At 40.1% G+C, this 27,288-nt stretch overlaps 1 protein-coding gene across 8 annotated transcripts in view; it reads right to left on the bottom strand.

Moving 5' to 3' along the window:
• ANO5 (anoctamin 5) overlaps positions 1–27,288 on the bottom strand; it is a 62,853-nt gene that overhangs the window by 20,798 nt on the left and 14,767 nt on the right. For 2 of the 8 annotated variants that reach the window (XM_061355029.1, XM_061355027.1), the window contains 9 exons: positions 26,245–26,315; positions 19,954–20,001; positions 14,042–14,083; positions 12,821–12,934; positions 6,795–6,863; positions 5,001–5,285; positions 4,392–4,505; positions 2,068–2,183; positions 774–908 (listed from right to left, as the gene is read on the bottom strand). In XM_061355029.1, coding sequence (XP_061211013.1) covers positions 774–908; positions 2,068–2,183; positions 4,392–4,505; positions 5,001–5,285; positions 6,795–6,863; positions 12,821–12,934; positions 14,042–14,083; positions 19,954–20,001; positions 26,245–26,315 — 994 coding nt within the window. The remainder of the gene's footprint in view (positions 1–773; positions 909–2,067; positions 2,184–4,391; positions 4,506–5,000; positions 5,286–6,794; positions 6,864–12,820; positions 12,935–14,041; positions 14,084–19,953; positions 20,002–26,244; positions 26,316–27,288) is intronic. The other 6 variants (XM_061355031.1, XM_061355028.1, XM_061355033.1 and 3 more) reach the window with 3 other exon arrangements.

Below are 27,288 nucleotides of genomic sequence, written 5' to 3'. Positions count from 1 at the left end.
ACTTTGTGAGTCTCATGCTCTGACAGGGAGGAGGGGAAGCCGGGAGGAAGCAGAGACAGGACACCTGACCCAAACTGACCAAAGAGGTATTCCATACCACAGCATGTCATGCCCACTATATAAACTGGCGGCAGTTAGCCGGAAGGGTGAGATCACTGCTCGGTCGGGCTGGGTATCAGTCAGCGGGTGGTGAGCAGTCATGTTCTCTCCCCTTGTTATTTCCCTTATCACTATTATTATTGGTGGTAGCAGTAGTGATTTGTGTTATATCTTAGTTACTGAACTGTTCTCATCTCAACCCATGGGAGTTACATTCTTTTGATTCTCCTCCCCATCCCTCCAGGAGCGGCAGGAGGAAGAACGGGGTGAGTGAGCGAGCAGCTGCGTGGCTGACTGGGCTTAAGCCACGACAACTACTCTGCAAGATAGATTAAAATAGAAAAGCTTAAGGCAGCAATAAATACTTGAAACAATTCTGAGAGATGTCAGTGCTACTTTTAGGACTTTACTGCAGGTACTCTGATATAAAAAAACTGTAGCCAAATGGCAATAAAAATACTGCTTTTCACCTACGAATGGAAATCTGAATCTCACTAAATAATAGACACAAGTAATGCTTTAGCTGCCCACCACCATTTCAGTCAGTAAGAGCTGAAGAAGAAACCTGTTTGCTATAACAAGCTTTAAAATTACTGCCTGTTATTTTGCAAGAGCAATTCTTTCATAGTGCTTTGCCCATCATAGGCCCAGGAGATTTTCAACACTACACTCACCTGCTCATATTTTCATCCATTGTAAACAAGCCGTAAAGAAAACAGATCAAGCCAACAACTGCTGCAAGGAATAACATCTCTGTGTAAAATCCTAGCCAGGCAAAATAGATTCCAATCTTCTCACCATAATACTTCCTGAATACAAAAAACCCCACAATTAACAGGAATACAAAGCAAGGTTTAAAAATGCTATACAGAAAATTGGCCAGAATCAAAATGAAACACTTGGCAAAATTATCATTGAACAGAAGAGTCAATGCTTTCATGTACACTGGAAAAAGGAGATCTGAAGCTAGCAGAAGTTACGCAAGCTGAATGAACAAAATACATGGCCCCTTTTTTCTTTTTTCCCCTTTCTCCTTCCCACAGGATAATGTAAATGAAGATTTTTTTATTTTCTAAGGAGTTATACCAATGAAAATGAGCACAACAGCTCTGATCATGTGGTTAAAAACAATGAGTAATTCACAGAAATACAACTAGTTGTGTTATGAATGGGGTAACTGTAACCTGTTCATATGAGCTGAACCAAAGTGATCTTGGATTAGTTTCAGTCTGGGTTTAGTGCTCTATCCAGAGTCAAGTTTCAGAAATGATTTTATCAGTGCTTTTTCAAGCCTCTGTTAAAATTTCTAATCAATCCTTAAAAATTGTGGCAGATATAGATTATAAAACACAAGGTATTTTACATATATCCTGTACCTAAAGGGGGCCTACAAGAAAGATGGAGAAGGGCTTTGGATAAGGGCCTGTAGGGACAGAACAAGGGGGAGTGGCTTTAACCTGACAGAGGGGAGATTGAGATGTGATCTTGGGAGTTCTTCCCTGTGAGTGTGCTGAAGCACAGGCACAGGTTGCCCAGAGAAGCTGTGGCATCCCTGGAAAGATTTAAGGCCAGACTGGATGGGGCTTGGAGCAACCTGGTCTAGTGGAAGATGTCCCCACCCATGGCAGGGGCTTGGAACTGGATGAGCTTTAAAGTCCCTTCCAACCCAAACCATATTAGGATTCTATGATATGTGTTCCTCTACACAGATGAAGTACCTGTAATATACCTGACCCCAGGAGCACTGAGTAGACTCAAAGAGACTTCCTTTGAGATAAAGCATTTTTCTAGTTATTGGTAAAAACCTGTGTTGTTTCCTCCAAGGACCTAGTGCCCACTTAACTATCCAATTCTCACTGGACCTAAAAAGCAGCAAATAGGTCTCAGCAGGATCCAGGTACAAATGAATACATATTCATATTACAGTGAAAACCAAGTCAATATAATAAAACATGGGTAGTATTTTACCTGATGAGGTCCAAAGGCTGTTCTTTGTAGAACCGCAAGAAACGGGCCCACTCCATGTACAGTGTGTACCTCTCATTGTCACAGTTTGGATCATTTGCCTTTTTCCAGTACTGGCACTGCAAGCAAATCAAGAGTAAAGGCAAAATACCTCACTGAGAGACCCAAGGACCACATTGAAAGACACGTGTTAATGATGATGCAGCCCTCTTAGGACTATGCACATAAAACTCATTTGAAATTCAAACTTAGCACTCCACTTGCAGTAGAATCATTTCTATATATGTATTAAGATAATACATATTTACAAAGAACATCTATCAGTCTTAGTACATTTATCTGGAGAAGAAAAGGCTCTGGGGAGACCTTACAGCAGCTTTTCAGTACCTTAAACAGGGCCTACAAGAAATCTGGAGACTGACTTTTGACAAGGGTCTGTAAGGACAGGACAAGGAGGAATAGCTTTAAACTCACAAAGGGGAGATTGAGATTAGATATTGAGAAGAAGTTCTTCCCTGTGCGAATGGTGAGGTGCTGGTACAGAAGCTGGTACAGGTGCATAGAAGCTGTGGCTGCCCCATCCCTGGCAGTGTTCAAGGCCAGGTTGGACGGGGCTTGGAGCAGCCTGGTCTAGTGGAAGGTGTCTCTGCCTGTGGCAGGAGATTGGAACTGGATGAGCTTTAAGGTCCTGTCCAACCCAAACCATTTCATGGTGCTATGATCACATCAGCCTGGAATGTAACCACCTCATGTTACACCACACCAGTGTTGTCTTGGTACAACACACTCATTTGCACAGGTAGATTACTGAAATTAATCGTTTGATTTTTCACACTGGTGTAGCATACACATGTCGAAGTTCTAGCATCCCTAAAGTACAAAATCACTGTTTTACTCAACTGGATTGAAAATAGTGCAAGTTTACATCCTGTTCTCTGTACTTTAGACTCACTTTAAATGGCACAGCCAAAAACATTTCACTGGGACATAGAAACTAGGGGATAGAAATTAAAATTCTATCTCCACCCACAGTAGTATCATGTCTTCCATGCTGTAGCTCTAAGGCAAGGACATGCAAACTGCAATTCTGACACTAACTGCAGTGTGTTCATCGCTATCATCCATCCATGTGTAAAATACTAAATGAGATGTGGAGCTTCATCAGTTTTCTAGAAATTAAATAGCACAAAATAACCAGTTTCTGACAGCTCTTGCAATTTTATACTGTGCTATACAACTCTGCCTTCAGAAATATTTGGCCATGTCAAATACTTAATTTGTGATCTTGGCTTTCCTCTTTTTCTGCATGTATCTAAATCACAAAGAGAAGCATGAAAATTGGTTTCAAAATAGAAATCAAGAAGTTTAAACACCCTAAAGTTCACATTTAAAAAATATTTTGAAACTTAAATAGCTATCTAGTTGTCTTAGGGGATTTTTTTCTCATATGATTTCTTAGCATTGAGGGTTGGCTGTACTTGTAAAGAAGAGATTCTTGTACAACTGCTTTTTATAATCTGTGGCTTTAAGAGTGCAACAGTATAAGTACTTCCCAGCCTAAACTATTCTTCTACAGTGTAGATTCTCATCAGCTAAACTTTCTGCCAGAAAACCTAAAATATTCCATCCATTCATCCATTTCTTTTCATATTCTAAGGGAGGAAGACATATTTAGAAACATTTAAAAGCATAAATCAACATAAAGTATTTAAAAATATCTGGTGTTAGAATTCAGAGATATAAATAAGCAACTTATGTTACCAAAAGCATTTTGACAAATCTGAACTAACGTAAAAGGAAGGAGAATTTAAGATTTAATCAACACAACATTTTGAAAGAAAAAAAAGAAATACAAAAAACTCCTAACATAGACTACAGTAGCCCACCTCTGTCGTTACTTTTCCAAGGGATTTCAGGGCTAAATCCACATGTCCCTACAGCAAAACTAAACACCAGCCTGCACTATTGTGCAACTCCAGTGTGTGCTTGTATCTACAACAGACAGTCATTCCTTGTGGTAATTCTTCTAATGTACTATTTAATTATCTGTAGCATAGATGTTACAGGAATATAGTACAGAATGAGTGTCTCAGGTTACGTGACTGACACGAGCATATCCTAGAAACTCATCCATAGGAAGAAACACTGCAAACATATAAAAGGCTAATAGTAGGGCTGGCAGATAGGACTTGTGTGTTATGAAACAGAATTAATTACTGGGAGAAATGGAAGGTATGTTTTCATTTTTGCTGGAAAAAGCAAATGTCACTGTAGGTGAAAGTAAACACTGGGAAATGCTCAAGGAAGCAGAAAGCTATAATACTTACATCATGAAGAGGATATGCAGCTGAGTAGGTGCCATTATTTAGTAGTCTCTTAATTCCAAATTTCTTCTTGCCTTCTTCTGTTCCATATGGACAACGTGTAAGGATGTAATTCACCTGAGATTCAAACACAAGCATTTCAGACCTTTCCTGCTTTAAGGCCATGTAATAGAAACCTGTAACGGCTGTGCACTCTCTAGAACCTGCAGGAACAACATACAAAGGCAAGAAGAGTTTCTTGAGGAGGCACTATCCCATGCAAGACCACTGACAGTACACTTGCCTTGCAGATATCTACAAGTCCATTCCAACAAATACTATTCCCAATTTCTAAGACGCACAGGCACCAAGGCTGCCTCATATTTATCCACAGATACCCAGTTTATATACTCCTTCCTCGGCTGCCCAATCCCTGTCAGTATTCAAGGCCAGGTTGGACAGGGCTTGGAGCAACCTTGTCTACTGGAAGGTGTCCCTGCCCATGGCAAGGGGTTGGAACTGAACAAGGTTTTAAGGTCCCTTCCAACCCAAACCCATCTGGGATACTATGAATATTGCAACAGGAACACGTAAATCTAAATGTAAATAGAAATAAGCAATTCTCATACATACTATTCTGTTTCTCATGGATGGCGAAAAGAAAGTGTTCTCATCGTTAATGAGGTACAGCTCCTGCTTATCCTTGCTGAATGGTGCTGTGAAATAATCCGGTTCAGGGTGCATCACCTTCTCAGGAAGCCTGAGTGGTGCAAGCATGCAGTCCAGAGGGTTCTCCACCATTGAGGGAATGTCATTTTCCTTGATGGGAACTTTGATGTTCAGCACTTCTGCATATGTGATCAGAACCTCCCACGGGGCATGGATCTTCACAAAATAAATCTTGCCATCTTCAGATTCCTGCCCCAGGGAAGTTAAATCAGACATCTGACTAAACTGGGTTTATTGCAAGATTTAGGAGAACAGTTATTACACAAAATTTACTGCCTTTTACATATTTTTGAGAGCTCTAAAAAAATGGGGGGGAGGGGGAAGGGGAAAATTGGGACTGTTTCAATAAATATTTAACTGAAGTTTATTTGAGTGATTACTTGTTCATAAAGATAACCCTTGCATTACTAAAAGCACACAAAGGCTTTTCGAACGACACTAATCTTGTACACTGAGGCCTGTAAATTCTGATCCCACTTGGAGTACATTGGAAATGCAGAGATTTGCTGTGCAGGGCATCCCATGCATCCAGGAGTGAGAGAGGTCCTCTCTCCTGGAGGGCCAGTTGCCATACACTGGAGCAGAGCACACAAAACTCTTTGCCAAAAGGAGTCACCAACCAGAGCTAAGATCTTTTACAGCCTCACACTATGATAAGGAAGAATTTTACCACAGGCCTCACCCAACAGTGTATTATTGGTACTATTTGCATTCTGCTGTGTACACAGGACAAAATGGCAATCAGAAGGTATTCTGCAATGTTGCTCAACGAATCTCAGTCTGCAGATGTTGGAGTCCAATCTTCATCAAGAGATATTTGCACCACTTGGTCAGGCAGCCTAAAAGCTGTGCTGCTTGATGTCAGTATCCTGGGTTCTTCAGTTATTAAACAAACTAGTAACACTAATAAAACACCCTCAAGTTGTTACACCGGGGTCCTTTCTCATAATTATAACATCCAGTGGGCACACAGTAATTCCTTCTCTGACTTCCAAACATGTTGTTAGGTGGGATTAAATCTAGCTGTGAGCACACTTCCTATTTATATGGGTTTAAAATAAAGTCACAGCTGGTCTGGAACTGCTTTCTTTTTCTTATGAAACCAAAAGGCATCACTTCCTCATGAATTGTTATGAACAGTTCAAATAAATACATGAAGTTTTTTTCACCTAAATTAGTCACATTCAACTGAAATCCATTAGAATACTTTACAATAAGCATTTATAACAAGTAAAGGGCCTACAAGAAATCTGGAGGGGGGCTTTGGACAAGGGCCTGTAGGGACAGGACAAGGGGAATGGCTTTAACCTGACAGAGGGGAGATGAGATGAGCTCTTCAGCAGTTCTTCCCTGTGAGGGTGCTGAGGCACTGGCACAGGTTGCCAGAGAAGCTGTGGCTGCCCCATCCCTGGCAGTGTTCAAGGCCAGGCTGGACGGGGCTTGGAGCAACCTGGTCTAGTGGAAGGTGTCCCTGCCCATGGCAGGGGGCTGGAACTGGATGAGCATTAAGGTCACTTCCAACCCAAAACAGTCTGGGATTCTATGGTATTTGGATGTAAATATAGGCAGCATTAGCGTTAAGGATTCTTGATCATTTTTCTCAAAGAAAGAAAGTGGCTTATGTTCATTATGAATTTGCAGGTCTATTTCTTTGGTCCTAATTTCACACCTCCATACGTGCATGTTTTTTTTCTTTACCTTCTTGTCTTCTGTTTCTAATTCCAGACCAGCCTTTTGCAGATTGCTCTCAAATTCTTTTCTTCTTTCCTGAAGAGAAATAAATACTTTATTAAGTGATGAAGTTAGCAACTAACTGATCACTTACTGGTAACCCCACCGAGTTTCACTCCTGACAACCCCTTAATGCTATGTGACCTTTGTAAAGGAAAGCAGACCAACAGACAAAGCCCATCTGATGCATACAGGGCCACTTCCGAGCCAAGGCCAGACTAGTGATTGCACCATATCAGGAATTGCATTGACTGGCAACAGAAACGAGTTTGTTAGGAATAGGCTCATAAACTCTGCAATCTTATTAACCAGAGAAGTAAATGAAATCTTGGTATTGAGCATTTCTAACTCTTATTATTGCTCAAGTTTAGCTCTACTTCAAAGAGAATGTTAAAACTAGATGAAAAGAAAAACTCTAGAAGCACATGGAAGGCTAATCCTTTACAGGGCCACCTATTTACCAGTTTAATAACCACTCATGTCTGATACAGATGTTCAGATACTGATTACAGACAATTCAGAGTGCTTCACAAACAACATAACTGCAGAACTAGGTAAGACTAACAAAGCATCACCTGTAAGCTTATGTATGCTTAGCTTTGCTTAGCTTGCATAAAGGCAGCATGGCAGAGCACGATGGCTGTGGGACCTCTGCCAGTCTGAGACTCTTCTTGAACTCTGCATATTGGCCAGTAATTCCAAGGTGGTGTTTTTACCTGAGAATATTTCCTTCTCCCCCTTCACTATAGAATTGTTGCTCCTCTTGGGAGACTGAATTAATCTCCTTTTAATTCTATAAAAATTGCTGAAGAGCTGCCAGAATAACAAGTTATGCTAAATATTGAGCCCCAGTCCCTCCAGAATGCACTAGCTAATTCCCAATTTATTTCTAACTAAAACTTGCAGTGCTGTGTGATGTTTTCTTCATTGAAGGGTCTTAAATGACATTTTTCAAACACACTTCAAAACCCACAAACTACAATGCATTTCAGCCAATTTCCTGTGTGTTCGTGAGGAGCAAGCTGCCCTATTTGCATTACAGTTTGCATGAACTACTCAGATAAACTAATACTGACTGAAGAACAGCTTTAAGGGACCTTAAATCTATCTTAAGATGCATTGATGTATTTTCCTGTGTTAGTGGCCTCACATTTTTACCTGTCACATGTAATTTTGCCAAATATTATTAAACACTGGCCTAGGTAAACTTGCAAATATAATACCTCAGTTCTAGCACATGATGGGAGCAAATGCAATTCCATTCACTATTTTTTAATTCATGTATCCCCAAAAGCCTGCCGGCACCTATGGATAACCACACCAGAGAACTCATTTGCTGACATGCTGATCTAGTAGAAAACAACATAGCCAAAATCATGTGATTTATGATTCCATTTGAAAGGGAATATACAAAAGCTGACATTCAAGCCTGGTACCCAAAGCTCTGTGCTATTCTGGATTACATTTTCTCCAACTAAAGCATGATGTCATTCGTTCCTTCCAAAGCAAATACTGGAGGGGAGCCAAGAGAGCCATCTCAGGGGGTTCTCTGCCCCTGGAGACCCTAGCCAGCTCCTCCTTCAGCTCTGCAGCTGAACCACAGACAGAGCCCAAGGGCCAGGCCCCATCTTACCTTGCCATCCAGCTCTTTACAGAGCCATCTTTAAAAGGAAATCAATCTGCTGCAAAAAAACCCTGATGCTCCCCTTTTTCCTGACAAATATTTTATTTCTTCATATTACCATCAGAGGCTTAAAAAGGACAAAATGTCCACTTGGACCTGTGCTGTTTTAATACGCATGTATAAGAATTTTAAGCTTACTGTCCCAAACACAAAAAGCCAGACCTGGTGCATCTATTTGTGACACCACTATAGACACCACTGTGCAGTCGCAGAGGAAACAGGGAAACAACATAAGTAAATCACATTATTAGCCCAGTAGCAGTGGGCTAATAACACACCTTGTTTAAATACATTTCTTAAACCTCTCCAAAGCATCTGTAAAAAACTGAAACCACATCTCCTGAGACTTCCGTGATCCATATCAAACAGAGGCCTGTAGATCATGCACCTCTCCCAACACCACCGTGGATATCCCACATACTTGTACACTGAGTAACTTTACCATCTAATGCATGCTTTGCTGTAATGAGACATCCTGATAAGATTAAGAAAGCCAGATCCAAAGTCCAGCAGTACTCTCATGCCCCATGCAGATGCAACTCTGCATGATTAGGTACGTAAGGAAGACAGACAACTGTTACAAACCTGCTTCTTGATAACAATGCTGTTACTGCCAGTAACACAACCAATAAACAGCATAATAAAATAATTTTAAAGATTATTCCTTAATCAAAGTCCTTTTCCTCCCTAGGCAGGGAGCACCAAGCTTACAAAAGTCTCAGGATGCTGGGGCTGATTCTAACTGCAGTCACATGTAGGATACTGGGAAACGAACACAGCTTTCAGGAACAATCCCAGGCTGCTGTAAAGTGCATGGGAACTCTGCCCCTGGCTGTGCCCTGAGAAAACCCAATTCACAAAACTAGCACAGAGGGGCTCAGGTTTAGCTCAGGCTGCCCACCAGCCAAGAACATTTTGAGAGCGATGGAGTCTGTTAGGAAAGTCCCCTTGTCTCATGGCTTGCAAGGGTGCTCTACATGCCCTCTAAAGCTTGGCAGATGCCAAACATTAAAGCAGCACAGAGAAGTACCTGCTTTCGACCAAGCCCAGTTTTCAGCTGCTCCTGCAGACCTAGGGACACAGCCTTTTTACTGCCCCTGGCTCCCTAAATTTGGGCTATCTGGTAGCTGTAAGAAAGCAGAAGTTTCTGTCTAAGCTGACAACAACTGGGAGAAGACTAGATAAAATTTCTTTCTGTATCTCCAGGCCCCACTGGGATAGGGGGACTTAGCTTCCAGTTAACATAAGAACAAGTCACTTTGCACAGATTACACAGAGTCCTAATGAGAGAATCACAGAATAGTCCCAAACTCCCTGACATGGACAGAAACACCTTCCACCTAATGCTACAGATCTTCTTGTGAAGAAATACATTTATGGACAAAAAAAGATCATGTCCTTATAATACACAAATAATTTGTTAGATATTTTTTAAAGCTGTATTTATTTTTCCATCATATGCAGGTAAAATATTCCCACTTACCTGCTTGAGGCTGAGGGCAAATATCAAGTACTGTCTCACAACTATGTTATCCTAGTTTTTTTCTTACAGAGACTCTGTGGTTAGGATTTAGTCACATAGCTTACTGAAGGCAGGCTCAAAAAAGTTTAAGTTGGAAAGTTTCTGGGGAATATCAATTAAGTTAACACATCTGTTGTGCATGAAGCTAAGGGAGAAGATGAACATGCTGCCTCTTACATCTGCATCAGGGCTATGTTGAAACACACAAAGAATTTATTCCTCTTTTCCTCAGAAAGGCAAAATAAAACTGTTTCCTTGAGACAAGGAAACAAAACCCCTTGTCACAAATGTTCATAGAAATAATATTTCTATTCTTAGCTGCTCCATTTTGCTGAATCATTGTACTACAGTAAAAGAAGCCACATTCTTCCCTGCAATGAGTGTGCAATAGCAAGTACAGTGTTGTTAGACAAATCCCAAGGGCTGCAGAGCATTAATATTTAAATTATATTTCCACAGAGACAACGGCACAGCACTCCCATGCTAAGTCTGAGCTAAGTTATGGGCATATTCATTGTGCAAAGGTCTATGCTGGACAGAAATATGGATTTCATTTTCTTAGCAGATTCCCCAGGAACTGTGTAAGAAGTGGCGTGCTATAACGCTGCTATCTTCATGTATGTTGGTTCTGTGACCACAGAGCTAGCTTACAGGGCCACACACCAAACACCTTCTTCCCATGGGGCCACAAACTCTTCAGTGAGTAACAGACATACAGAATTAAATCTCGCAACACTCAATGCAGACATTCTAGCCTTTTACAAGACAGATATTTCTTCCTACATAAGTGCATTTTTACCTCAAAAAGGAACTCCAATATTGGCTACTAACTTTTAGGTTCTTTCCTGCGTGATATCCTTCAGTCAGTAATGACACCCATTTACATGGCCTCTGGTCTGGCAAAAAAATTCTGCTACCCCCTAATGACCCTTAAAGCAATGAGAGGAAATTGCTGCACAGAATATGAACAAGTGACTGGACTGAGCATCTGGCTCTTTTTCCTTCCCACTTGAAACATTACCTAAATAGTCTCCATTTCTTCCCTCCTGCTATTTGAGTATGACTAATGGAAAAGTTTATTTTAAGAGTTGCTTTCACATATTTTGTATGGATATCTTTCTTCTCTCTACACTTAAGTCGTCTCATCCCCCTACTTTTTTAAATGCATTTTGCTTTATGGGAGAAAAAACAATTTAGCTAGGATTACACCTGAACAGAGTCAGTGCGTGTTTGGAAAAATATGTCTTTATATAAACCTACTGTGCCATAGCTAGAATGTTCTCCCTGTTCTCCCAGACAAGCCCCCTGCACATTGATAGCTGAGCAAAACTGTGGGATGCTTAAACTGGTAAAAGCACCAGAGAGGATGACAGACTGTTATTTTTTAAGGTAAAAAAAGTAAGATGCAGGAGTGTTCTACACTGGATCACTGGCTGCCCCACCCCTGGCAGTGTTCAAAGCCAAGCTGAACAGCGCTTGGAGCAACCTGATCTAGTGGAAGGTGTCCCTGCTCATGGCAGGGGTTTGGAACTGGATAAGCTTTAAGGTCCCTTCCAACCCAAACTGTTCTGGCATTCTGTGATATCTGGATGCAAATATAGACAGCATCAGTCCTTAATGAAAGCAGTATTTCCTTCATAAAGAAATGACAGCAATAAGCAGCCTTATCTCACATTTTTTGTTCAAAGGAAATGATAGGGTTTTTATTCTGAAACATTTTACTATGACAAGATATAGATAAGAAATACTCCTTACTACACAGACCTGTAGTTTTGATCATGATTTTGTCATATGCCTTGGTATTGTTATATTCAGATATCTTTATCTTTCATAATAATAAGATTACATGAGACTTAAGGGGTTTATTGTACCATGCCACCCCCTCCCCTTTTTCTTTGTTTGATAAAACTTTAGAGAAATCTCTTGGGGAGACCAGTTCGTAAATGTAACTTTGTCCTGACTGCATCAAAAAGCACTGGATGTTTAAATAGCTTGAATTTACATGTTAGTCAAGTTAAGACCTCAAAAGTTGGCGTGAACAAGGAACAGATCTATGCCATTTACTGAGTCTGCTGGACCTACTGGGTCTTGTTGAAAAGCCTAGGGATAATCACTAACTGGAATGTCAGAGAAAGCTTGTACTTCGTGCTCTGTTACATAGGAGGTCTCTTATCAAAGCCACATTATAGACTCCTCTGGAAGAATGAATACACATATGTGAGCAAGTCAAGCACAGAGAAAAGCTCCAAGATAAGGCGCTGTGTTTGTTTTATTCAGGATATATATAAAAAATAAAAGCAAATATTAAAAGGAAAACTGCTTTAATTCTTGGATCTAGGAATCTATTTCTGCTCTAACTGAAGTCAAAGGATGGGTCAAAAAAAGTTGTTGAATCGCATTTGGATAATGCTTTGCTTATTTATAAGAAACCAGGTTTAACAGTGTCCATGGCTATTTCAGCAAAGCCACAGCTAACTCTTAAGACTATTAAATGGAGAAAGCAAAATAGTTCGTATTACTTTGCACTGATTATATAATGTATTGCTCAGCCTAATAATGGAGACTGATAAGTTCTGTAAACAAAGCCCAGAAATGGAATAAAATTGGGTCCTGACACACAACAGTAAATTAAACAGGAATTTTAGTACGTGAAATGGCTTTTCACACAACTATAACATTTTAAGCTAAATCCTATTCCAGCTGCATGTAGTCATTTGAAAGGCTTTGCAATTGATATTCAGGTTATAATAGATAAGAATTAAAAGGACGTCAAAAAGAGATACTTACCAACTTCTTTTCCCATTCTTTATTAAGATCATCCACGTAGGAGAGAACAAAATCAATTCTCCTGACACCATCCCTGAAGAAAATAGAATCTTTGCTTTGATGTCTTTTATCAATCTGTAGAAGACACAGGCATCTGGTTACAAAAAACAAGCATTGCTGTTGCTCTAAAATATAACAGAAGACAAAGAAATTTCCCCAAATTGCCTTAATTCTTCAGTTCCTTCACAGCTTGAAGATACATACTTGGGCAAGTTTTAGCAAGGGCTTATCCAGCTGTAATTATCTCACCACTGACTGCTTATATCCACAAACACTACATGTAAGTTACTAGTATATGAAGAATGAACATACGTTAGTGTAGCCATACTTGTGAACATTTATTTTCTTTCCATAAATGATCAAGACAAGTGTTATTTTACAGCACGATTGTTTTTTCCTGCAGTTAGTCAGAACACTACTCTACACAAAAGCCAGCTAAGGCAGTTTATCAACTCAAAGCAGGTAGCAAAAAGTCAATTCCATGCATGTTCTTCTATATCACGATATCCACCAAATCAACCACCACAGAGAAATATGTCCCAGCAATGACCACATATGAAAACAGCACACAAAATACAGGGGTGAAGTTTCAAAGCTGAGTGTTTACTTTACTGGGGAAAAAAAGAAATGAACCTAATAAAAGCTGTCAATGTAACAGTGCAATTAGTATTTTAATTGATCTATTAAAGATCATGTTTTCATTTATCAGCATGCCAGAATATTGTAATCATTCATCTCTTTCACCGATTAGGCTACAGCAATTAATGTTAAGCTAGTAAAAGACTCGTATCTCTTTCTCCTAGGGAGGTTAACATAATATTAGGTAGTATTATTTATTATCAGATCAGTATTCAGCTCTACCAAATTGTTTATAAGACTAAAAGTTCATACGAAATGCTCTCCATAAAAGCTAATACTTTGGTCTAAATTTAACTCCATGCTAAGGTGTTGGGTCTTTTAACCACACCCATAAGCTAAAGTGCATTTGTCTAAGACAAGAATAATTCAAAGGGTTGTATCTCTGTCTTTTCTCTCTTAAAACATGAAAAGATGCATGTGAAAAAGCAGAGAGTATTTATAATGGTGAACTTTGCTCCTAGTTAACAAAAGGCATCACACGGTGAAGCATGTCATTACTGCAGCCACCCAAGCCACTTGCAGTATCATTTCTCACTGGTTTACCCTGAGACGTCGCTTCAGGAACAGATTATATCTTCTTCCACTCTGTCGGAATAACCAACAAGTAGTTAGCAAGGCTACTGTTCCTCTCCAAGAACTGACCCAACTGCTTTTAAAACATACCCTCCAGTAAAGTTAGCAAGAAATCCAAGTCCTTATAAAAGCCAGGAAAAGCCTCCAACTAGTAGAAAAACACAAGCATCCACAAACATGACTATTAATATCTTTTTTAGTAAGGGCTAAGCTGTGCTGGCATCCTTTTTGGGACTAAACTTGGCTGTTTTAAAGTAGTGACTGCTATAATGCTAACTGCCATCACTGGGATATTCAAATAAGTTAAAAAAAAAAAAACAAAACAAAAACAACACCAAACCCAACAAAGTTTCTTTCTTTGAATGTAATGCAAAGGTAACAAAACAAGAACTACCTAATAAATAGTGCATGCATGTTTCTGTAATGCCTGTATTAGGTTTGACCCACTAGGGCAAAAACAGATGAATGGCAATCGTGTAATTCCAGAACTGCCAAAATTACAAGCAATGATATGTACACGCAACAGGACGTGCATTTATTTTCAAATAGGAACAAATTCAGTAACAACAACAATAGACAATAACAGTAACATCAATAATAATAATAATCCCTGTTGTTCCATATTCTTGTACAACTTTAAGCATCTTTGTAAGACACCCTGGTAACTGCTGAAACCAGTTGTAGCCTACTCAGTCCATCTATGCACTATGGAAAATACCTGTATTTCTGAAGCTATTCTAGCCTTTGGGCAGCTCAAAACACTGCGTTGCAAATCAAAGTAACACAAAAATGCTAAAAGATTATTTCCTGAATATGACGCAATCCTCTCTTTGCCTTCTCTCCTTGGCGATTCTGTTGGGGGTTTTTTGGTCATTTTCTTCTTGAGATATACCTACAGTGGATCATTCAGACTATTTTTTAAGACTGACATCAGACAGCTAGCTCAGAAAATGCTTTTGCTTCTATAATCAGTAGAGAATCATGCAAGACTAAGAGGCTCATAAAATCGTAAAATCCAGACAAAGAAAAGGAACAGCATTTTTCTATTCTATTTTGTCCTTACAGTTTGTGGGTTTTTTAAACACAGTTGTGCCTACATGCAAACTGCAACTGTTTAGGTGTTAACCTAGTCAAATTAACATAGCTTTGACAGTACTGTAATTATCCAGCATTACAGCAGGTAAACCCTGAAGTGCCTTCTAGCAATTTACAATGTTGGGAATTGGCCTAAAAACAGAGCACCCCAACCACTAACTTAAAAAGACAGAGATTGTGTGAGCACAGACGTTGTCCCAGTGAACTAATAAAAGTCATATACAGAAAGAAAAAATAAATCAATAAATAATATCTACTTCAGAAAAGCTCCTGTCAAAGGAGTGTCCCAGTTTCTTTGGGTAGCACAGCTGTAATTAGATTATTCCATCCAACTGCAGTAATAATTTATCTTTAGTGCCATCAAAGTTTACTCATTTTGTAAGACATATCAGAAACCCGCTCAGTCATTAAAGGTCTGACTATCAGTTTAAGAAAATGCTGTAGTCATTGCTGGATCTGCTTTCAGAAGGGGAATACTCAACACTTCTCTCCTTCTGTACATCAGATATTCATCATGGATAGAGACAAGCCTACTTACTAAACCCATAAATTACTCTTTTCCATTTTGCTGCATTTGGATTTCACAAGCAGAACAAGATCAGTCTTGCATACTCAGACACTTCTGTGCATACATGTGCACTTGGAGATTTAAAATATATCACGTTAGTAATCTGCATTGGTTGCATGAGTGAATCATAAAAGATTATGGATTTGCACATCTCAAGGGAAGTTCAGACTGGATATTAGGAACAATTACTTCATTGTTCAGGCATTGGAACAGGCTGCCCAGGGCAGTGGTGGAGTGACTGTCCCTGGAAGTGCTCACAAACTATGTAGGTGAGACCATCAGTGCCATGGCTTAGTGGTGGTCTTGGCAGTGCTGGGGGAACAATTAGACTTGAAGATCCTAAAGGTCTTTTCCAAAGTGGTTGATTCTGTGATCTCGTTTCTTAATAGCTCGCTCCAGAACTGTATTTAAATTAATTGATCTTAGACAGCCTGCAGTTATTAAAGGAACATCAGAGCAGATATTCTGTGGTGTGTACCTTCTGGAACACAAGTAACCAAATTAAAACATCCCAGCGCAGCAAAGACAGCAATCAGAAGATTCTGAAAAATTGAATAATACCCAACGAGGATTAGAAAAGAGATGGAGCCCCAAGGCATATGGTGAAAACTCAAGAGGCAAGAGCCACAAGCTGCAACAAGGGAAATTCCTACTGGATTCGAGAGTGTGGTTGAATGGCAACAGGTACAACAGGTTGCTCAGAAAGACCATGTAAACTCTATCCCAGGGATCACACAGCTTGATCAAGCAAGGCCCTGACTGAACAACCTGATCTAAGTTTGAAGTCAGCCCTGCCCTGAGTACGAAATTGGCCAAGGAGATCTCTAGAGGTCCCTTCCAATCCAGGTCACTGTATGATCTGTGAAATGGTGTTACTGCAAGGGTTCAGCCTTTACCAGCGCTTCCAGAAAGTTAAATAAATCCGTCACCTATAAAGCAAGTTCACAAAAACTACTGGTTCAAAAACAAATACTGCCCTCCTGTTCTCTTGTACTAACTTCCCAGTTTTAATACTCTCATTATCTCTAAAAGCACTAAGTGGCTTCATATGTGGACAGATGTGCTAACTAAACGCTGTAACGATCCACCATGAAGAGCTATTTTCACACGGCTACAGAAGCATGAACTTACTGCGTACATATGGAATTGTATTCATAGAATCAGAACAGTTTGGGTTGGAAAGGACCTTAAAGCTCATCCAGTTCCAACCCCCTGCCACAGGCAGGGACACCTTCCACTAGACCAGGTTGCTCCAAGCCCTGTCCAGCCTAGCTTTGAACACTTATTATAACATATATAGCATATTAATATTTCTAGTTACACCATCATCATCAGCTTCTGTCTAGACATCCATTGGAGGTCCAAATGTTGAATGAACCATGTTCAACAAACAACCTCCCAAGTACCTGGACTTCCAATCCTCACGTTAGACAAAAACTGAAGCCATGCAGTAGGAAATCCCAACTTAAGTTACAGGGAAGACCAAGTTGTCCTTATGGAAATAAACACAGCACAGCTCAAAACGAAGCAAGGCTGTAACACCCCATGTTCAGTCCTAACCAAATTGGTTTGGGTGAAGTGCATAAATGCTGGCTGGTGGTCACACGCTACTTCCAAATCCATCAGAGCTCTCCTGCCCTGCTAGAGTTTTTACTCAGTACCCAGACCCTGGCCACTTTGCTCCCACAGATGGCTCTGACATGCATCTGCAGGGCCAAAACAAACAAGCCAGTCACCACGAACTGGAGAGGGTAAAGAGAGCTGCTGGATGTGGCATCAACCACTAAACACTAACAGAAAGTGCTTCAGAGAAACAACTTTGTATTGAAGTTGAGGGATAGAGACTGCGGCAGACATGTCCACAGCCTTGCTCAGCCACCAAGGCACACGGCCAGCTGACATTTAAAGGTACCACAGCACCTGAAAAGCAAATATATTTTGCAGATTATACCTGAATGATTGAATCCTGAATATTTTCACAGGACTCAGAAGGATTTCTATTTCTTGTAATCCACCTAACAGAAAATTAATGTCCTTACAGGCTGCTTAGCACAACTTCCTCCCTCTAGACAACGGAGTGTCCTCCAAGTACACCTTACTACTAAACATCCTATCCCTCTCCATGTCTATACTTAAAGACGGAGGAACTTGGCTTAAACCAGCATTTTTCATATTAATAGTCAGAAAACTGCGAATTTCTCAGGGGCATACATTCAGAAACACCATTCCCAAACCTAATTCTGCAGACTTCAAGGTTTCCCAAGCATCCAGCCTCACAGAGCTGGGCCTGCAGGTTCAGACCTCAGCAGCCTTCCCCTTCTGCTTTTTGTATCTCAGAGTGGGAAGGTGGTTTAGAACAGCAATCTCAGTAGCAAAGTAGTACTCAACACTAATCTGAGATGGAGAAACCCAATCCATTAGCTTCATTGGTGTTACAGCAGGGTCAGACCTCTGGCTATGACTAATGGGTATGCTGAGATGTTACTAACATGATCCCCATCAGCACATTTAGGAGTTATATTATCATAGTCCTACATTACTAGACAAGAGAGCCGCCTGAAATTAAAATAAAACAGATCTGCAACCTTCTGCTTGCTTACAAGATACAATCCACAAACCAAAGATTTATTTACTGCATACCTTTGATAATCATACAGGCAAATTAGTTTTTAATCACAGAACATGTCATAAACCAAAATAACTACATTAACAATGCAGTTAGTTGATTTATGAATTAACAATCCACTGCAGAAAACTTTTAAACTACAGAAACAGATGAAAATATAAAGGCTTGAAAGCTGAATCAAAATACAAGCTTTGCCTCCTAATTGAAAGGGTGGGAAACATTCAGTATCTTAAAAAAAAATGTTATCACCTTCAAGTAGATCCTCAGTTCACACAGAATACGTATGTAATCCCCCTTTTCCCTGAATTAAATGCGCTCACAGCTATAGGAAACACATGCTGATTTAAGTGCCACTATGCTTAATATATAACTGTTTGATACAATTTATTTCCCAAAGCAACAAGCTCCTGGAAATGCATTTACACAACATATACAGATATACAGGCACTCCACTGAAACCGAAAAAGGCACATTCCTGGTTTATGCACAATAAATTCTGATCCCATTACACCAGAGTTCCCCTCTGCATCATGTTCTCTTCAATATTCTTCCTTGGAGAAATCCACAAGCGCTTACCCACTTTGCAAGAAGTGTATTAACAACACTCTCAACACCACACATCCCCATTTCCAGTTATGCTTCATGCAGGCTACAAAGCTGCATACAAACCTCTCCCACTCCAAGAAACACAAAAGCCCACATATTTCTGGTAGCTAAAACTTGCAAGCTTCTTTTTACACCTTTACCACAGTTTTGAACCACATGAAAATCTGAGAGCTTGAAAACATGCATTTCAAAGCAGTTTAAGACACCAAGGTATTTGCACTCAAATTTAAACGCACAGAAAAAAAGCCTCTCTGGATAAAAGGACACATTAAACAAGAATACAACAAAGGGAAATAAAAAGGATGCTGAGAGCGCATGAGTTAATGTAAAGACACCAGAGCCCAATGTAAGCAAGCAGACAGTTTTAAAACACCTCAGCATGTACTTCCTCAGTTAGCTTAAATGAATGTGTGTCTTTTTTATCCATGAAAAAAAAAAAAAGTTATTTCAAGTTTTATGATTATTTGACAATTAACAAAATTCTCTTGTCTGTAAATTTTAGAAGTGGCTATTTTGAGCCATTCCATACTAGAGCCTGCAATAAGAAAAAGAGAGGCCACACATTTCAACTGCTGTCAGTGTTCGCTTCTTGCTCTTTCAAACATTTGAAAGCATCATGCTGACTCACAGAGCCCTCCAGGTTACCCCAATAAAAAGGAATCCCACATTTGTTAATAACACCAGAGTCAGAATATATCCTACATCCCATCAAACCAAAGCAATGATAAACAAAGCAAACTTTCCAGTTTTCTCCACCAATCTTAACTTTCCAATTTTGTCTATTATCCTTCTGATTTGCTGGAATTGAGCATTTAAGCCATCACTAGGAATAAATGCTAAAACCACATTTTTTATAAGCTAGGAAAAAAACATTTCTTTTTTGTAAGGATGGCATCCTTGAAACTGGAAAATTTTTTGGTGAGGGACTTTAATAGAAGACACCACACAGATTCATGCAAGGAAGCATGAATATTGCTTACTGCTTACCACTTGATGTTCAGGGATGAGTAAAGTAGTCTCAGTGCTGTTTAGGCCCTGCCAGTGGCATCATGGGAAAAACATAATGTTGTTAGCAATGATGCAAACGAGGCTTTAAAATAAAAAGCTATTTGAGAAGAAACAGTGTAGCTGCTGCTTTAAGTTGTAAAAGCTATTCGGAGCGATAGCTGGATTTTCAGTCTAGATTGTAAAACTTGACACAAAGCTCTACTTCCTCAGATGAGCGGGGTCTCCAGCCTATGCCACTGACTTCCACATGGCCCATGTTATTTTAATGTATTAACAATAACAACTTTTAATAAGAGCTGTCCAGTATTCCTCAGCATTTCCATTAGAAAAAATAAAGTCTAAACACAGAATACCATCTACAAGCTGATGAAGACGAACTTTTAACAGTACTTATTTTAATATCAAAGAGAGGAGATGTACATAGCACAGTTGGCTGCACCTGCATTCCGATTAAATGCAACACCCCTTCGGTATTTCTTCAATACAGAATGAAATTATACCATGTACACCGAACAAAAACAAATGCAAGGAGACAAACTATTCATCGTACAGCACAGACAAGGCAAATCAGTACCAGTAATTAATTGAGGCTGTTATGCCTAAGGAGACTAGCAAAGGCTTCCCAGCTTCCAGTTCTGATCAATGCCTGGTGAGGCCCTCCCCAGATTTTAACTGTACGAGATCTGGGCGCTCATTATTTTCCTGCGTGTGGGCCTGCAGGGTGCTGCAATGTCCTCTGGCCAGTATCATCCTGTTGGCAGGAGAACCAGCAGCAGAGGACTCTGCAGAGAACAGCTACCCTACAGGCACACATCCGTAAGATGTCTGGGGTCCTGGACACGACTTGAGCAAGGGATTTTGAGATTCACTAGAATGAATAATGGCTTGCAATACCTAAGCTGTTCTGCAATATCTCATTCTGCTACACAGTAATATCTCACACTCTTGCTTCGCTTCTGGAAACAAATGACTGACAGGTTTTAACACAGCAACCAAACAGTGTGAGCACATTATGGAAATATGACAGTTCTCTATAGAATTAAATCAACTTTCAGCAGAATGCTAACTGCATTCCACTCCTGGATCATCAGTCATCCATTTACAGTTGTAACATTTCAGAAAGTGCATTTCTCAAAATCCGATTTTCATCAAGTTCTGTCTATGATCTTTTTTAAATTAGAAATGAGTGTTTTTCACTTTCATTGTACTTTTACTGGAGAGAAACCACTGAGGTCCATTTCCATTATTTTGTTGAAAATTAGGGTTAGGGTTAGGGTTAGTAGAGCTTTAGAGTTAGGGTTTAGGGTTAGGGTTTAGGGGTTGGGGTTATAGGTTAGGGGTTGGGGGTTAGTAGAGCTTTGGGGTTAGGGTTAGGGTTATGGGTTAGGATTTGGCTTAGGGTTCAGGATTACGGGTTAGTAGAGCTTTATGGTTAGGGGTTAGGGTTTGGGTTTGGGGTTAGTAGAGCTTTAGGGTTAGCGTTAGGGGTTAGTAGATCTTTAGGGTTAGGGGTTGGGGTTTGGGTAGGGGTAGGGGTTAGGGCTTGGGTTAGGGGTTGCGTTAGTGTTAGGGTTAGTAGAGCTTTAGGGTTGGGGTAGGGGTTAGGGTTTGTGTTAGGGTTTGTGTTAGGGTTTGGGGTTAGTAGAGCTTTATTGTTGCACTGGTTAGGGTTTGGGGATTTGGGGTTAGTGTTAGGGGTAGGGTTAGGTTTTGGGTGTTGATTAGTGTTAGGGTTAGTAGGGCTTTAGGGGTAGGGTAGGGTTAGGGGTTTGGGTTGGGTAGGGGTTAGGGTTTGGGTTAGGGTTTGGGGTTAGTAGAGCTTTAGGGTTGCATTCGTTAGGGTTTGGGGGTTTGGGTTAGGGTTAGGGTGTGGGTTTGGGTTTTAGGGTTAGGGTTTTAGGTTTAGGGTTTTAGGGTTAGCAGGGCTTTAGGGTTGTGGTAGGGTTAGGGTTTGGGGTTAGTAGAGCTTTAGGGTTGCATTCGTTAGGGTTTGGGTTTGGGTTTTAGGGTTAGGGTTTTAGGGTTAGCAGAGCTTTAGGGTTGGGGTAGGGTTAGGGTTTGGGGTTAGTAGAGCTTTAGGGTTGCATTCATTAGGGTTTGGGTTTGGGTTAGTAGAGCTTTAGTGTTGGGGTAGGGAGTTGGGGTTAGTAGAGCTTTAGGGTTAGGGTTAGGTGTTAGGGTTAAAGGTTAGTAGAGCTTTAGGGTTAGGGGTTGGGTTGGTGTAGGGGTTAGGGTTTGGGAGGGTTAGGTGTTTGCGTTTGGGGTTAGTAGAGCTTTAGGGTTAGGGGTTGGGTTGGTGTAGGGGTTAGGGTTTGGGTTAGGGTTTGGTGTAGGGGTTGGGTTTGGGCTAGGGTTAGGGTTAGGCGTTTGGGGTTGGGTGAGGGCAGGGGTTGGGTTAGAGTTAGCGTTATTGTAGGGTTAGGTTATTAGAGTTTTAGGGTTATGGTAGGGGTAGGGGTTGGGTTATGGTTGGGGTAGGGGTTTGGTTAGCGTTAGCATTAGTGTTAGGGTTTGGGTTAGGGGTTGGGGTTAGGGTGAGGGTTTGGGTTAGGGTGAGGATTTGGGTTAGTAGAGCTTTAGGGTTAGGGCTACGGGTAGGGCTTGGGTTAGGGTGTTTGGGTGTTAGGGTTAGGGTTTGGGTTGGGGTTTGGGTGAGGGCAGGTGTTGGTTTAGCATTAGTGTTATTGTAGGTTTAGGGTAGTAGAGCTTTAGGTTAGGGTAGGGGTAGGGGTTGGTTTAGGGTTGGGGTAGGGGTTGGGTTAGCGTTAGGGTTTGGGTTAGGGTTCGGTTTGGAGTTGGGGTTAGGGTGCGGGTTTGGGTTAGGGTTAGCGTGAGGGTTTGGGTTAGTAGAGCTTTAGGGTTAGGGTAGGGTTAGGGTTTTTGGTTTAGGGTTAGGGTTAGTAGAGCTTTAGGGTTAGGGTTAGGGGTTGGGCTTAGGGTTAGCGTTAGGGTTTGGGTTAGGTTTAGTAGAGCTTTATGGTTAGGGTAGGGGTTGCTGTTATGGGTTAGGGTTAGTAGAGCTTTACTGTTAGGGTTATGGTTTAGGGCTTAGGGTTTGGTTTAGGGTTAGTAGAGCTTTAGTGGTAGGGGTAGGGGTTATGGGTTAGGGTTAGTGGTTAGGGTTATTGGTTAGGGTTAGGGTTGGGTTTGGGTTTGTACGGTTAGTAGGGTTAGGGTTAAGGGTTAAGGGTTAGGGTTTTTAGCTGTTTGCTAAAAATCTTCTTGCCTTCCTGCATGACAAAGGATCTAGAAATTCTTTATGCTATAAAGCTTGTAATATGAATAGCTGCTGAACTCCAAGTGATCTTGGTTCTTTTGTCTTTGTGGGAGTTTAAAAAAGAGAAGAAAAATAAGGAGACACTACAAACAGGAGATCAAAACAAAACAAACTCACCCAAATAATCAAACAAAAAAACCCAACAATCAACCAACCAAAAAAACCAAAAAATAACCAACCACCAAAACAAAACAAGAAAAAAACCAGGAACAATCCAGGGTAAAATACCCAAGAAGAAGTGAATTAGAGCACAAAGTCAAAATCATCAAGATGGAGAAAATGCAGCTTTGACTGGAGATTCAGTTGCTTTCTGAGCCCTGGACTTCCGTATATATTCTGGCTACAGAATGTTTTTCACCTTCTTTTTTGTTCTACTTGCAACGTTCTTACGTCCAAAAGATGTATTCCTTTATAGATGGCAAATAATGAAAAATACCATTGAATTATGGATAGGTAACCTGCTTTTCTCACTGTATTTTTGTCTAGACTTCTTTTGTTTCCCTCCTCTGTTGCTAAATCAACAATAAGGCCTTGGCTTATTCTCCCCAGTGCTGAGCAGAAGTATACAGAGATTCGAACTCATGTTTCTTCTATTCTAAAACAAAATACAGCTAGAGCAGTTGTGACCAGAATGTACATTCATTTCACTCTTCCCCAATGGTCTTTTTATTAATTAATTCCATTTCTGTTTTCAGAATACTTCATTTAAATTGTTCTAAGACTTCCAAGTGTTCCTATTTTCCAACTGCATGAGCAGAATTAAGGACATGATCAACCTGTCCCCAGAGTGAAATCACAAAATAGAGATATGTGCTATCTGACACAAGCACAAAACATGTTGACCTGAGCTTGGAAGGGTCTTGGTGAAAAGAGGAGAAATCATGCCTTGACTTTCATGCTGTGAGAGATGACCCTGTTCAATTCCTATGGGAATGCATCAAGAATGATAAAAGGCAGCCTAGAACTCAGAGAAAAGAAATTCTTCCTGTTGTGACAACACGTTATGATAAAAAATTAGAATTAAATGAAAAAAATACATATATCTCAGGGCTGTCTTACTGTTGGAATAAAATAATGGAAAAAACTTTAAGGATAGACGTATCCTGACTATCTAGGACACTAATCATCAAGACTCTTGTGACTAATAAGAGTGCGAAAGTGGGCACAAAGAATAAAAGTAACTGCAACTTTATGTCTGGCTAGTGCATAGAAACCAAAATGAGATGAGACTGTATTAGGGGACATAGTGTAGGATAACGCCAAGCACAGAAAAGTATTAACTGAAATGTAAACAAATGTCAGATAACCAGGTGATCTGGAGAAACAAACTACCTAAAGCTAAATAAGCTGTCTCTTCTTAGAGGCAGGGAATTAACAACCCCCTACCAAGTCACCACATCGACTACAGACTAATATTGCTAATATGACAATACTTTGTGATATCCAAGAACAAATTATGAAGACGAATAATTACATAATGCAGAGGCATAAGTAGAAAAGAAGAAATGAGGCAGCATGAAGTTATCAAAGAGAAATTTTTGAGGGGGTAACCATACATTTTTCATAAGGAGATCACCTCCCAGACAAGAAAGTGCCCAAGATCAAAGCCTCCTTCCCCTCCTCATCATGAGTCCTTCACCCTTAGAACAAAACAAGGTTAAAATCCCATGCTTCTACATAAATAATACGTGTTTCACCCTTTCTCCCACACTTCCTTCCTTTTCTTACATTTCTAAGTCATGGAGCGAATTCCTTCAAGCTTTGGGAAAATAGGTCATCTCCATCTACTGAGACACTCAAAAGGAACTCAGAATCAGTTTTAGACTCTGATACTTATCATGGTATGATGATTCATATGCTGTAATTGGAGATTACATATGACCAGGGTTCACTGAAATATTTGATATGGATGTTCACTGAACATTTTCCTGGAGAGCAAAATTACTACAACTCCTATAATAGATTCAGAAAGCGGCAGGGTGAACTTACTAGCAATTTTTAAGATGGAACAGGCAGATTTATGAAAACATCTAAATGATAGAGTTGCATGTGCTAGCAAAGTAAAAATCTGTAATCTAGGAAGCACTTCTGTGTTCACGTGACCATATCCAAGTTTGCCTCTTGCAGACAGGTGAGAACAAATTCAGCAGAACAGCTCAGTTTTCCAATGTTCAGTTCAACAGCCAATTTCTGTTGAGTGCTCTTGGCCTGTATCAGTCTCTAATCCAACAGAGCAACTATTCTTTTTCCTACCTAAAACTCTTCCTGTCTTCCTCTAAGCACAACAACCGTAATAAAGAAATCGGACAATACAAATTAAAATAAAATACAGATTTCAAGAACACATTGTCTATATTGCTTCTAAATCTGTTTCTTCCCTAAATAGTAACCACACACTGCTACTTATTTAAGATATTGTGGACTGTAGATATTAAGCAGTGAGGTATTGTGAAAAAAATGAATAGCTGGTGATGTTTTTTGTATTGCACAAGTTCCAGGGAACAGGTATTCTTGTAACTCAAATCTTCATTTTCTTAAGTCTTGCTGCACTGTCAAGCAGTTCCTAGATCAGAGGAATGCAAGGGTGCTTCTATTTCCCTGTCAATCCAGCAACGTAACACACAGCATAAAACAAAGTGGTAGGTTTGTGAAGAAGCATTTTTTTCCATCTGCCAGAACATTAAATGACCACAGGATTCTCAGTTCAAGACTGATACTGGAAACACTGTTAAGCCCATACTGTTTTCTACCACTGCTGTGTTGTAGGACTAACACTGATAAGCTTCTTAAAACACTCAGTGTGCATCAGCGTGACATTTGTGGGTTTGCTCCTTAAAAAAAAACTATAGAAAGAAAAAGCTTACATGGATAAAGGGGAAGTATAAAACAATCTATAAGGAATGTAATTTGTAGAACTAATTCTCTCTTTCACAGCAACTGTCCCTCTCTCTTCCTACCAGCAGTATGTTAACAACATCAATATTCTACTTTACCTCAGAGCTGCTAGGGACTTCTGATCCTGCAGTTGAAATAGTTTCACATAAAGGTCCATTGCATTCTTCCCCTATGGACATTGAAAGAAAGATAAGATTCATATACATTACTTATTTTCAAGTATTTTTGTATCTGAAAATGACATGAACCTTGCAGACATGGAACTACAAACAAGCAAAAGCTGGAAAATAATACTCAGCTACACAAAACCAGAAGATCTTATAGCAGAAAATACAGACAGAATAGTTCTTTGTGTCTCACAGCATTTTTTCCCCTTCATTGTACTCAGTCTTTACTACATGGTTATAACCTTGCAATCACATAAACTTATTTTTAACTGTGACAGAAAACCCCTGTCTTCCTTGTCTCCAGTATCTGTTGGGTTACTGCCTATGATGGCCTTGCCCCCAGATCTTTACTGCCTCAGTTATGAAAGTTCAGTTATCTCTGGAGTTGCTTGTTAGAAATTGAATAGTTTTATTGTTGCTAAGGGATTAACGATGCATAACCCAGGATTACCAATGCCCACATAAAAGAGACACAACAGGATCAAGAACAGTAATAACAACTTTACTTGGCTTCTTGTTGTTTAAAAAAAAACCCAACAATGAACTCCCGAAACCTCCTACCTTTATTTTAACAATAGCATTGAACTTTAAAATAACAAGTATAGTCAGCTGGGCAAGGACACTTATTTAACATTGTAGGGAAAAACTACATTGAGTATCTTCAGATCCCTAAATCATACTGAGATATTGGCTGGGTTTGGGGCTCTGGACCTACTCTATCACCAGTTTCCTTTGGATAGCAATTCAGAGCCCACAAGATAGGCTCCTGCTGCAGGCTCCTGCTGCAAGAAGTTTTTGTAAAGAACAATCTCTGTGCTGATTAGACAGACCAGCCTCCTAAATCAGGCATCTAAATAACTACAACCCCAATGGAAAAGGACAAGCAGTTTGGAAAACAGCTTAGCACATTCTAGAACACCTAAGAATGGTGCCTCTTCCTTCCAAAACCAGGATTCATCACAATCCTTTCTCCAT

Source organism: Neopsephotus bourkii, unplaced genomic scaffold (assembly GCF_033783945.1).
Source record: "Neopsephotus bourkii isolate Nb327-2 ecotype Australia unplaced genomic scaffold, CSIRO-AGI_Nbou_v1 NB_768, whole genome shotgun sequence".
NCBI classification, from domain to species: domain Eukaryota; kingdom Metazoa; phylum Chordata; class Aves; order Psittaciformes; family Psittacidae; genus Neopsephotus; species Neopsephotus bourkii.
This window is presented reverse-complemented; position numbering and strand designations above follow the sequence as displayed.